Below are 15201 nucleotides of genomic sequence, written 5' to 3' on the forward strand. Positions count from 1 at the left end.
ATACACAGGGCCTGGAGGTACTGCAATCCCAGAACCACAAACAGTGAGAGATCTGGGCATCAACATGTGTAGTGATGCATCATTTCACATGCACATTGTCAAGTTGACAGCAAGGTGCAGACAACTGGCGGGGTGGATACTGAGGACTTTCCGTACAAGGGATCAAAAAGTCATGTTGATTCTATGGAAGACATTTGTTCTGAGCCGCCTAGACTATTGCTCTCAGTTGTGGTCACCACACAGTGTTAAGCGGACAGCAGAACTCGAAGCAATTCAGCGGCACTATACAAAAAAGATCGCCACAGTCCAACAGATGAACTACAGGGAGCGACTGAAGGCACTAGGTCTCTACTCCCTGGAGCGCAGGCGGGAGAGATATGTAATAATATACATATGGAAAATACTGGAAGGACTGGTGCCAAACTTTGGTATCAAGTACTACAGGAATGCCCGCACGGGTCGCCACTGCATGGTGCCAAAGGTACCGTCCACTGCATCTCACATAAGAACGAGATACTGCAGCAGCCTCGGTTTCAGAGGACCTCAGCTCTTCAATGCCCTGCCAAAACATTTGAGAGACATGCAAGACATGGATGCAGAGGTCTTCAAGACAAAACTTGACGCTTTCCTCTCCACGATACCAGACGAACCAATGGCTCGTAATGAGACGCAGTTTAGGGCAGCTGTGTCAAATTCTCTTATACACCAGATGTGCCATCAAAACTCTTGATTGGACCATGTCAGGTGGGGGAGAAGAGCCATGCAAGGAACGTGAAAATCACGGTGGTGCACCAGCATGACCGCAGCCACTTGACTGAAACACATAAATAAATAAATAAATAAATAAATAAATATATATATATATATATACATATATATATATATATATATATATATATATATATATATATATATATATATATATATATATATATATATATATATATATATATATATATATATATATATATATATATATATATATATATATATATATATATATATATATATATATATATATATATATATATATATATATATATATATATATATATATATATATATATATATATATATATATATATATATATATATATATATATATATATATATATATATATATATATATATATATATATATATATATATATATATAGTGAAGGCGCATAGCTCAGTGGTTAGAGCGCCGAGCTTACGATCGCGTTGTTGTGAGTTCGAATCTCGGACCGGGCTGCGTATTGTGTTCTTGAGCAAGACACTTTATTTCACGTTGCTCCAGTTCTTTCATTTGTAGAAATGAGTTGCGACGTTACTGGTGCCAAGCTGTATCGGCGTTTGCCTTTCCCTTGGATAACACTGGTGGCGTGGATAGGGGACGCTGGTATGCATGGGCGACTGCTGGTCTTCCATAAACAACCTTGCCCGGATTTGTGCTTAGAAGGGTAACTTTCTAGGTGCAATCCCATGGTCATTCATGACAGAAGGGGGTCTTAATATATATATATATTTACAGTACTTATATGAATGTATGTATGCATGCAAATTTATGTGGGGTAAATGCACATACACACACTCGCACACACACATTAAAAGTCAGGGTACAATTTGTACCTGTTTACCTGAATTAAAAAAAATATATATATATATATATGTGTGTGTGTGTGTGTGTGTGTGTCTGTGTTTGTATCTACGTGTGTGTGTGTGCATGTATATTCATTTTCACAGCGTCAATATTACAAAGTCAATATTACATATCTGTCTTTAATCATTGTTTATCTAATTAATTTCTTTTTGTTTTCTCTTTAACAGAAGAAGAAACAGAAGAATTCCTCTCCGAAAGCTAAGGATGCCATCTAAGAAGCAGCAAAGAGTTCTTGTTTATATGGTGTAGAGCAGAGATCAGTAACTTCGGAGTTGTTTAGGTTTCTTCATGGCGTGCGTGCATATTATGTCATATGCCTCATGTCTCTGTGCAGCTGCATCTTCATTTCCATCTCTGACAATGTTGATGCAAGTGAATGTCGAATTGTGACACCAAAGACCACGTAAGGCCATTAGCTGCTCATTAGTCTGTAAATAAAGAGAACTCATCACTTCACATCTTTGCTGTATTAGAAAGGAATGACATCAAAGTTGTCAACTAAACAGCCGCCTCCAGCACCACCGCCATCACCGCGATTACCAAGGCAACAGTTAGAAGCATCACCTATACCGTCATCATTGCTTCCACTATCAGCATTACCGCCACCACAGCCACGACTAGTACAACTACCACTACACCCACTCACACCAACTTCGATAGCAGAAACGCTACCATTACCACTAACAAAGCAATCAACGGAATACAACCACGACTACCACCATCACCACCACCACCACCAACACCACCATCACCATCACCACCACTACTACTACTATCACCACCACCACCACCACCACCACCGCCGCCGCCACCGTCCTCATCATGACTACCCCAATAGTCCCCGCCGCCGTTATCATCGCTACAACCGACAAAACAAACGATCACCGCTGCCGCCATCTCCGCCATCACCGCCATCGCCGCCATCGACACCATCGACACCACCAACTCAATGAAGGAGCGTATTGAAAACTGACGACGACGACGTCGACGACGTCGACTTTTGTGATAGATTACCATAGCAACAGTGCAAGAGGTAAAATAAAATGACGCCAAAACATTCAAAGAGAAACAAATATACACATAACTTCCTTTGAATACTTGCATGGATGTATAATTATATGTGTATAAAGGGGAAGAAACTAGGTACCGTTTTATAGCTTCACAATGAAAATTGTAAGTTAATTTTAAGAAAGACATTTTTATATAGTAATGAATAATGGACACAAATAGACTTACACAAACGTACGTGAAATGACTTGTTCTTTCAGACATGTATTGACAAATGTAGGAGGCAATCTGTTGTCGTTACATCATTTATACATTTAGCATTTAAATTATATGTAAAAATTGTATTTATATTTTGTATATTTTGTTACAATTCCTTCTTTATATATTTTAATGCAGACTTTGGTTTTGTTTTGTGTGATTATGTTTTGATATTATATATATATATATATATATATATATATATATATATATATATATATATATTCGAAGGTTATAAAGGACACAGGTTTCGTGTGTCACATAGCTAGCTAGAGGCGATGGCTTCTTGGAGCTAATTCACGGCAGCTTTCGTCCTAATTTTGGGACTGCCATGTTGGCTTGGCGATAACTATTAATTTCCAGTACCGCTGTCGTAGTCTCCTTTAGAGAGACTTAGAAATATTAATAACTCTATATATATATATATATATATATATATATATAATATCATATAATATATGGATGCATATATATGTATATATATATGTATAAATGTATATATATATACTGATAGTTAGCAAGGCGAGACACACATAAGAAAGAAGAAAGCAAAGGACCACTGATGAGGTCACAGAAGTGTGACGAAAGAACTCTGGCCGAAATAGCATTAATGTAATATAATGTAATATAAAGCTGAAGCAAAATTAACACCAAATATACAGTGCGTGTGTTTTTATTGGCTAAACTGGCAATATGACCACCCCCAAGTACAACAATATATATATATATATATGTATATATATGTATGTATGTACACACACACACACACACACACACACACACACACACACGCATACACACACACACACGCACGCACATATATATATATATATATATATATATATATATATATATATATATATATATATACACACACATACATGCACACATACATATTTCAACTTTGTGTCTTTGTTAGAATCAAGTTCCTTTCTTACAAGAAGATTTCAAATAATTAAAAAGGGAAAAGAACATACACACATACTGGGTGTCTCATAACGATGGAATGCTTTTTAAACACCAACTGGGACCGTAACAAGCAAGGTGAGTACCCACAATCGATCTTGTAAATTTCAATGAAAATAGGTCCCATCATTATAAGAACCACACACACGCACACACACACGCACACACACGCACACGTGCACATACACGCACACACGCACAACACGTACACACGCACACACGCACAACACGTACACACGCACAACACGTACACGCCCCCCCCCCATACATACACGCTTGTTTCACTCGTTGGACTGCAACCGTGCCAGGGCACCGGCTTCAAGATTTGGTCCAGCTAATTGCCTCAGTCCTTATTTTCTAAGTGTGGTTCGTATTCAATCGACGAGTTCCCCAAATCGTTAAGTTACCAAGACGTTAGCAAACCAAACGCTGTTTGTCAAGTGGTTAGTGGCCAGCACAATGACACACATAGATGCATGCATATACATGCATAAGTGTATATATTCATACGTATGCATATATATATATACGCATATATATACATGGCGAACATTAAGAACAAAATATATAAGGAACTCAGCCAACAAAATAAGTAGTGGTAGGAATAGCAGGATGAATGGGAGTAGCAATAACGGCAGTAATAGTAGTAGTAGTTACGAAGAAGACAACCCCAGAGGGGCCAACAACGGGAATATTAACCTCCTTGACACTCAATTCTTCAACATACATGACAAAACTTATAATATGAGCCGGGTATACCCGACAACATTACCCTTTAACAAAAGAGTCTGCATCCCTAAACATACTCATGACCACATGGAAGCACAGTTCACTATAGCTAGGACAAAACTTAGACAGATTTTAGAATTATACACTAAGAGACAGAGACAGAATAAGACAGAGGCCCAACAACTTGGGAATATACCCGCAAGTGGCCTACACAAGCTCATGCAGCGCACGAAAAATGGAGAAGTGGTATGCCTTCCCACAGATAAGTCCGGCAGAATGTCAATAGACAGCCTGCCGAACTATATCCAGGCAATGAAACCTCACATCGCCAATACGAAGGTAACAACCTTACAGGCGCATGAGGAAAGAGAAAAAGTCCTCAATGCCCACATGATGATGTGGACAATTGTTCTTAGACCCCAGAAGCGCACAGCCAACAACTTCCAAGCCTGGAACAATGATATCCCGACGCTGTATGGGCTCCGTAAGGACCACAAAGTAACAACTAAACCTGTAGTGGGACCACTAACAAGACCAGTCTGTGGAGCGAATGTCGCTAGCAACTACAGGATTTCCTACTTCCTCTCAATGATCATACGCCCCATAATCCAGATGTCACCTGTTGTCTGTGACAGCACGGAAGATCTCCTCAGCAGGATCAACGACTGCAACAACACTTGCAACCTGACAGGGTGTATAGTGGGTAGCATGGATGTGGTATCACTATACCCATCTATCGACGTCGATTTTGCAGTGGAAAAGTGCGTGGAGATGATCAACGAGAGCGAAGTAGAGTTCCAAAAAAGTCAACACAGAAGAACTGGGCCTCCTACTTAGATTGACATATGACGATGTATATCTAGATAGATACGACCTTAGAGATTTCTGCCCTAGTAGACGTCTAAGAGGTAGACCACCCATAATTACCTCTATGGCTAGGAAGACCCCTATAGAGAAATGGAGTGGATGGACCAGAGCCATACGGACCCCCACTAATATCCACCAGGTAAAGAAAATGATCGCACATGCACTAGGAGCTAGTATAAAGGTCACCCTAAAAGGCCACACCTTTAAATTTAACAACAAATTATACGCCCAGGACGAGGGGGCAGCCATCGGTGTTAGTATCGCCGGTGATGTGGCCAATCTCTTCATGGTATGGTGGGACAGAAGGCTTAAGGAACGCCTGACACAGAACTCCATACTCGTGAATGTGTACTCTCGATATGTCGATGATATCAACTTAGTGGTAAAGACACCCCCACAAGAGAGTACTCCTGAAATAGAAATAGAAACTAAGACTATGGAGAGCATCCAGCAAATAGCTAACTCCATCCACCAGAGTATTAAAGTTACGATAAACTACCCTACTAAAAACCCTAACCATAGATTACCTGTATTAGATACTGAACTCTGGCTAGAAACTAAGAACAATAAAACCAGAATCTTCCATTCACACTATACAAAACCTATGGCCTCCAAATACCTAATCCACCGGAACTCGGCTATTGCGGACAATGCCAAATTCAACATATTGATGGCAGACCTCGTCAGAGTAATGCGAAATGTCTCCTACATGTGCGACCCTACAGAATTAAAGAGACATATACAACATTTCGTCCACCGCATGCTGTTCTCAGGTTACAGCCATAAAGAAAGGATCAGGGTATACAAAGGAGCTATGAAGAAGTTTGAAACAATCAAACGCAACGATAGGAATGGGATTTGCCCACTCTATAGGAGCAAATCATGGAACACCATAGAAAAGACTAAGAAGAAAAAAGGGAAGGCAAGCTCATGGTACGATAGCCACAAGTACCAGAGCGTCATGTTCGTCGACACCACCCCTAGAGGCGAACTGGCGTACCGCTTTAGAAGGGCCCTAGACAAACTTAAGCTAAGAATTAAGGTCGTTGAAAGGCCAGGCAACCCTATTAAATCCCTTATCAGTAGAACATACCCATTCAGTAGAACCCCCTGCACTGATAGGAACTGTATCGTATGTAGATTTAGCCCACAAACGAACTGCAAAACCAGAAATGTGGTCTATAATATAAGATGTACAGAGGGACGATGCAGAAATAAGACAATGACATATGTAGGCGAAACAGCAAGGAGCATAGGGGAGCGGGCAAACGAACATTGGAGGGAACTTAAGGAAAGGAAGAATTCATCAGTTCTGTACCAGCACGCTGAGCAAGAACATAGAGGCTCAATCAACAACATAGAGATTAAAATCTTATCTACACATAGCAGTGATGCAGCACTTAGACGAATTACTGAAGCTACACACATAATAGAAGAGAAACCTAGCCTGAATAGGAAACTAGAATGGAACACTAATACACACCACTAACAAACCACAAACCACAACATGTAACAACATGTTACCCATAAACCAATAATAATATGAACAAAATATAATACAATACATAAATAAACAAATGGAATTAAATACTATATACGTTAACAAAATTTAATTAAACACAAAAAAAACAAAAAAACAGTAGATAAAAAAAACAAAAAAACACACACACACATGAACAAATAAATAAATAAAAACAAATACAAAGAACACGTATTGACAGAGAATATAGATGATACAAACACTCCCCATACACACACATGCACTTACAAAAGACACAGACACATTGAAGGACACGCATGCGTAGACACATACAATAGGAATACAAAATACAAAATGGCTGATAGTTAGCAAGGTGAGACACACATAAGAAAGAAGGAAACAAAGGACCACTGATGAGGTCACAGAAGTGTGACAAAAGAACTCTGGCCGAAATAAGATTAAGATTAATGTAATATAAAGCTGAAGCAAATTAACACCAAATATGCAGTCCGTGTGTTTTTATTGGCTAAACTGGCAATATGACCATCCCCAAGTACAACAACATATATATACACATATACATATACATATGCATATATGTATGTATGTGTGTATATATTCATACGTATGCATATACACACACACATATATAGATATATCTATATATATAAAAATGAGAATGTGTGTATGTCTGTCTGTCTGTCTGTCTGTCTGTCTGAATCCCTAAAACTCGAGAACTACGCAACCAATTTCATTCAGACTTTACACATGCCTTACTTAGGGTTCCAGTTGTGTTTTAGTCAAAAAAATTATTAACTTCTTGCAGAGTTCGAGCACACGGCAACATAATATCTCCTCCACTATTTAAGTATTACGTGTCAAAAGTGAAACAAAAACACTCATGTCAAATACTTTCACTTTAAAAATGAAACTATTCCACTAACTGAAACAATCACATTTCGATACTGTAGTGACAGATACTTTCACAGAGAGAGAAAGAGAGAAAGAGAGAAACAGAAAGAGAGAGAGAGAGAGAGATGTATATGTATACATATACATGTATATGTACACCATTTCGATACTGTAATGACAGATACTTTCAGAGAGAGAGAGAGAGAAAGAAAGAGAGAAAGAGAGAGAGAGAGAGAAGAGAGAGAGAGAGAGAGAGAGAGAGAGAGAGAGAGAGAGATGTATATGTATACATATAGATGTACACGTATATGTATATATATATAGATCTATACATACATGTATATGTATACATATGTGTAGATGTATATATATATATATATATATAGATGTACATGTAATATGTACACATATATACATATATATATACATGCATACAGATATCTATACATATATACACCCATCACACACACATACACATGCACACAAACACACACATTAGTCATTTGTTTTCTCATCCAAAACTACGTCAAAAGTACTGAATGGATCTTTATGAAATTTGGAAATTATATTCTTTGCATAACGGCCATAACTCCCATGAAAATTCATATATTTTTGATGTTGATGAAATTTTAACCCGAACATAACAGATGAGCATTATTTAGAAAATGATGTCACACGTTATCGAGGCTACCATTCTTTCTGGATGTGCAAAAGGGGATGACGTCTTTATTCCAAGAATTCCTCTTACTCCATCAGGAGCAGACATTCCTTTTACATTCAGAAGACTACAATTCCCCCTTCGTGTGACTTTTGCCATGTCCATAAACAAATATCAGGGTCAAACACTGTCTGTAGCTGGTCTTCTCTTGGAAGAGCCCTGCTTCTCACATGGACAACTGTATGTTGGCTGCTCAAGCGTGGGCAGCAACAAAAAACCTATTTGTATATGCTCCACAAGGGAAAACAAGGAACATAGTTTACAATGAGGTGTTATAATCACAACAGCAAGAAAGTATGTACATGATCACCTTCTTTTACGAAACTTCATTGACTTTCATATATTTATATTGATATACATATATATACGTGTGTTTGGGTGCGTGTGTGTTTATACATCTCTATATATAAAGATGATGCGTAGTCTAGACGGCATTTTTAGATTTCATTATTCTCTTTAACCCGGGAAACGCCGGGTATTTCTGCTAGTACATTATATATGTATGTGTATATATAAATATGTATCTATATATATAAAAATGAGAATGTGTGTGTGTCTGTCTGTCTGTGTGAATCCCTAAAACTCGAGAACTACGCAACCAATTTCATTCAAATTTTACAGATGCCTTACTTAGGGTTCCAGTTGTGTTTTAGTAAAAAAAAAATGTTTAACTTCTTGCAGAGTTCGAGCACACGGCAACATAATATCTCCTCCACTATTTAAGTATTACGTGTCAAAAGTGAAACAAAAACACTCATGTCAAATACTTTCACTTTAAAAATGAAACTATTCTACTAACTGAAACAATCACATTTCGATACTGTAATGACAGATACTTTCAGAGAGAGAGAGAAAGAGAGAAAGAGAAAGAGAGATGTATATGTATACATATAGATGTATATGTACACGTTATTCCACTAACTGAAACAATCACATTTCGATACTTTCAGAGAGAGAGAGAAAGAGAGAAAGAGAGAAAGAGAGAGAAAGAGATGTATATGTATACATATACATGTATATGTACACGTATATGTATATATATATATATATATATATAGATATAGATCTATATGCATACATGTATATGTATACCCATGTGTAGATGTATATATATATATATGGGAGAATATACGAAAAAACAACAACAGACGAGGACAGGTGGTGTATATATATATATATATAGATGTACATGTAATATGTACACATATATACATATATATACATGGATACAGATATCTATACATATATACACCCATCACATACAAACACATGCACACAAACACACACATTAGTCATTTGTTTTCTTATCCAAAACTACGTCAAAAGTACTGAACGGATCTTTATGAAATTTGGAAATTATATTCTATGTATAACGGCCATAACTCCCATGAAAATTCATATATTTTTGATGTTGATGAAACTTTAACCCGAACATAACAGATGAGTATTATTTGTAATTCAACGGTACAACAGTGTAAGACTACCCTTTCAGATATACTTACATTGTGATTTCTGCAATGTGGTGCATAAATTGTCAAGTAAATGAGACGCATCTTTGCCTCCACTGATTCACTTGCAAAGTGTTGAGTAAAATTATTTCGTTGCAGACCTCCTTTGGGTCTTTTTATTATCACTACGACACACATAGTCCCCAGTTGGTAACATTGATTTCAAGGCCCTCCTAGATGAGAGACTGGCATTCCACTTAATGTCTATGTTCCATGCTGGCATGGATTGGAGAGTTATTAATGTAGAAATATGGTATCGTAGCTACTAACAGTTGAGGGTTGCGTAGTCTAGACGGCGTTTTTAGATTTCATTATTCTCTTTAACCCGGGCAAAGCCGGGTATTTCTGCTAGTTATATATATATATATATATATATATATATATATATATGTATTATAAATTATATATATATTACATATATATATATATATATATATATATATATATATATATATATATATATATATATATATATATATATATATATATATATATAATTAGAAATATTGCATTTCTAAATTTCTCAGAGAGATTTATACAGTAGCAGCACGATAAAGTGATGGTTTGTTGCCAACTGAATGTGCCAGTCCTAGGAAAGGGAAGAATGCTACTGCTATTTAGCCCCAGGAAATATCGTTTCCAGTTGGTTACGTGACACAAGCGTTCTGTGTCCATACGCTTTCAAACAAACACAAGGTAGTATCAAAAAGTTATTGCATGGCAGCATATGGTTGTTTGCGCAGTGAGAGCTAGCAGTGACCTTCATCAGGCAGTGTGCCGATAGCATCGATGTGTTTACTTCGCAAGTTGTAAAATTTATGTTTTTTGTGATCATGTGTATGCTGCAGTCTGCGATTTTGTCATGGACAGGAAGTTGGAACAAAGAGCCAATGTGAAATTTGGCGTTAAATTTGGGAAGTCTGATACAGAAACATTGAATATGCTTCGGCAATCTTACGGCGACGAGGCAAGGGGTCATACGCAATGTTTTGAGTGGCACGGGCGCTTCAATGGCGGAAGAACGTCCTTGCAAGACGATGAACGATCTGGAAGACCTGCCACAAGCGTCACCCTAGGCAATGGAGAGAAAATCCATTAGCTTGTGCAAGAGGGTTGTCGGAGGAAAATCAATGACATTGCTGATGTTGTTGGTCTGTCGTATGGGTCCGTGCATGCAATCTTAGAGCCTGAATTAAACATGCGGCGTGTCTCTGTCAAGACTACACCACTCCGCCCCGCCTGTTAACTACTGAATAAAAATCGAGTCGAAGTCTGTCAAAATCTCCATCGGCGTGCCGCTGATGACCCATTCGTCGTGTCAAGGATCATTTCCGGTGACGAGAGTTTGGTCTACAGGTACGACCCTGAGACGAAGCAGCAGTCATCACAACGGAAGTGCCCTTCAATTTCCACGACCGAAGAAAACACAACAGAGCCGGAGTTCAATCAAGAGCATGCTCATCGTTTCTTTCCAATATGCATCGGGAATTCGCCCTCTACCCCAGTCCACCTGGGCCAGATTGTCAGTCTAGAATCCTACAACGACGTTCTGAAGCGTTTGAGGCAGGACATTCGGTGCAAGTGGCCGGATCTGTGTAGCGCGAAGAACTGGATTCTTCACCACAACAATGCATCCTGTCACCGAGCTCGCCTCACTCGTGAGTTTCTCGCCAAAAACAACATGGTATCGCTTCTGCAACCATCCTATTCGCCAGATTTAGCACATGCAGGCTTTCGGGCTTCCATTCTTCACTAAGCTGAAAATGCAGCTTAAAGGTCGCCGTTTTAATACCGTTGTCGAAATCAAGAGCGAATCGCAGAAGGTTCTCGACTCACTCACGGAAAACAACTTCCAGGCTGGATTCCAAAAGTGGCAGAAACGCTGGGATCGGTGTATTATTGCGCAAGGTGACTATTTTGAAGGAGATGATGTTAAGACTTAGGTAAATAAGATATTTTTTTTTATCAAATATAACTAGTCCTGGAACATTTTGAAACCACCTCGTACATACATATTTACACAGTTACATATATACATATACATATATACAGTGATTTTGTTACGCTTAAAATTATACTTTGAAAAACGTTCTCTTAAGCAGTTGTCTGTGAACTTGGTACATGTGTATGCTACCTAACAAATGTTACGTAGCGTATCGTTTTTCCTGTCTTTATGAAACACAGTGCAACACCAGAATGTGATATAACATTTGACAGCGCTTATCTGAGTTATCTGACATATCAGTATTGAGGATAATATAATCAAGTCCATGATTCCAGTTGCTCACTAATCTTATCGAAGATGAAATAATAGAGGATTAGATAATGGAAGTTTTTGGAAGTTTGATTCAGTCACACTTCTGTTGTTAATTTACCAACCAGTGTTTTCAATCGACGAAACATTTTTCTTCGTGGGATTCTTACCGCCTTGAATGAGAATTTATGCCTTAGAAGATTTCATTTAGAGATGCATCAACATTATTATATATTTCCAAATGCTTTCAAAGATTTCTGCTTTTCTGAAGTTAGGAGTTTCATTGTTGCAGCTGTTCTAGCTATAATAACATCTACAATCTTTTCCTAGGGATATTTGCTGAGGCTATTCAATAATACACGGTTAATATACTGCTATATATTTCGTGGTTGGCTCATGCATTTTTAAAATTTTTTATCTTCAAGACTGTTTTGATACGCTTTGAGATGTATATGTCCGCAGTATTTTTTCTGTGACATCTGTGATGTTTTTAAAAATGTCGATTAGCCTCAAATAATTCCTAAACATAAAATGGAGTCATTTAGCACCTATCATCATATCTTGAAAAATAAAATTCAGTAGGCATCCATAACAATGGACTTGGATAGCAAATGAAGAAAACACCTTGATTTTGTTGCGAAATCTCCTTAAACACGGCTCAAATTTGTTGCGCCAACAGTCATGTCAAATTTCAGCTCGAGCTCTCGGAGTACAGTTAGGGACTAATTTATAAAGAACGTTTTCTTCAGTAGAAGGCGTTGCATAAAATCTGCTGAAAGACTTGGGTTTTTCGTTCAAACAGAAATCTAAAGCATTTTGCCACTTGCTCAATAATTCAGAAAACTGACGTTTGATCAGCAGTAGATGAATATCCTTAAGATTTTTTCCCATCATTTGCTATTTCCAAGAGCAACCTCAACCACTGCCGGAAGCATTTTCAGTAATAAATAATCTCCACTGTAAATATGCCTCTAATGAACTTTTTAGCTTTTCTCGCAGACAACCAGGATACAGAAATTAAAAATAGTTGCCCTCGTAAATATTAGGAGCTTCGCCTCAGTTACAGCGATTTTTTTTCGGTGAATTCGTTGGACTATGTATTATTAAATAGCGAACTGAGTTGTTACTTACTGTGTGATCTTAGGTGGACATTTTGTGCATTGCATTCGTTGGATAACCTATTCACATCATCGTCACTACTTTCTGGTGACAAACACTTTTCACGTGGTTTGCTAATCAGTTTTTCCAGTTTTCAAAAAGCAAAAGCGTTACTATATTTGAACAGTTTACAGAGATAATATGGAACTCGACATTTATCAATATCATTCATGTGCCAATGAAAAAATTTACACCATTCACTCTTGAAGTCTATCTAGACTACTTGCCAAATGTTTTTGCAGTGGAGTTTTCAATCACTTGTACTATTCTTCGCTGATCCTTCGAACAATTCTCATATCCGTTCTTTCTGGCCGTTTTGTTGGTCTGTGTTTATTGTCCATCTCACTTACATACATAAAACGCTCTTGTTACATATGCAGTTAACATCTTTCATTTCACTTTTCGTAACATTTATCACTTCATTAATACACATTAGATAATAGAAATCTAGACATCCCCTCAAATGAGTAGCAGTCATATTAATTGTTATTACACTCTATCAATTGCATCAATTAGTTCTTACTATTGCTATCCGAAAGCGAAGACAAAATAGCTTGTATATAATAAAATACAATGAATCTGTCACGCTAGACGAGGGAAACAAACAGACAAACAAACAGAGAGACAGAGACAGATAGACAGGCAGACAGATATACATTAATACATTGTACATACATACATACATACATACATACATACATACATACATACATACATACATATATACATGCATACATACATACATACATACATACATACATACATACATATATACATGCATACATACATACATACATACATACATACATACATACATACATATATACATGCATACATACATACATACATACAAATATGCGTCTTGAGGGTGTGACAGATGAGTATATTTATTTAACCACTTGTCACCCTTAGTGTTACGGCCGTATTGCATCTTTCTCCATGTAATAATAATTTCAATGTATAATGAAATAAGTTTACACGTCTGCACTAATATGCATTCAATATACAACTGTATAATCACAGATCAGGATCAGTATCAGCCATTAAAAATAAGTACTGGAATTGATTCGTTCGACTAGAATCTTTGAAGACTGTAACATATAGGACACACACACACACACACACACACACACACACACACTCCACACACACACACACACGCACACACACACACACACATGCACATACATATAAAACAAACGATGGACTCGACCCAAAGCCTCACCATTTAAATGCCTGATTCACCCAAATCCTAATGTGTGTGTGTGTGTATGTATGTGTGTGTGTGTGTGTGTGTGTGCGTGTGTGTGTATAGGGAGAAAGGAAGGGAGGGAGAGAGAGGGAGAGTTAATAAGTACAGGAAGATTTACATCTTTTGTATTTCACTTATTTCAATCATTAAAATAAGGTCAAGCTGGGGCATCGAGTCATTCGACCCAAGTACTTGTCTCTTTTTCCAAGACTGGTACTTATTCTATCGGCTTATTTTGCCAAAGTACTAAATTACGGGACATAAACACACCAACACCGGGTTGTCAAGAGGTAGTGTAGGACAAACACAGACAAAGATACACACACACGTACACATGTATACGGCTTTCAGTTTTCGTTCATTAAATCCTCTCACAAGGCCTCGGGCGGAACAAGGTAAAAAAAATAGGGCACATTGGATGATAGTGGAGGCGCGTGGCTTAGTGGTTA

At 37.6% G+C, this 15201-nt stretch overlaps 1 protein-coding gene across 6 annotated transcripts in view; it reads left to right on the plus strand.

The window, feature by feature from the left end:
- Window positions 1-2223: 2223 nt before the first annotated feature.
- The window catches only part of LOC106882842 (uncharacterized), a 36346-nt gene continuing 23368 nt past the window's right edge, over window positions 2224-15201 (plus strand). For 3 of the 6 annotated variants that reach the window (XM_089356896.1, XM_089356871.1, XM_089356887.1), the window contains exons 1-2: window positions 2801-2815; window positions 3828-3952. Coding sequence is in view for 1 of the 6 variants with exons in the window: in XM_089356891.1 (XP_089213017.1) it covers window positions 3910-3952 (43 nt within the window). In the remaining 5 variants the exon portion in view is untranslated. Of the gene's footprint in view, window positions 2816-3827; window positions 3953-13652; window positions 13823-15201 lie in introns of those variants that run through there. The other 3 variants (XM_089356891.1, XM_089356878.1, XM_014933642.3) reach the window with 3 other exon arrangements.

This window comes from Octopus bimaculoides, chromosome 1, assembly GCF_046866305.1.
Source record: "Octopus bimaculoides isolate indiv1 chromosome 1, ASM4686630v1, whole genome shotgun sequence".
Lineage (NCBI taxonomy): Eukaryota > Metazoa > Mollusca > Cephalopoda > Octopoda > Octopodidae > Octopus > Octopus bimaculoides.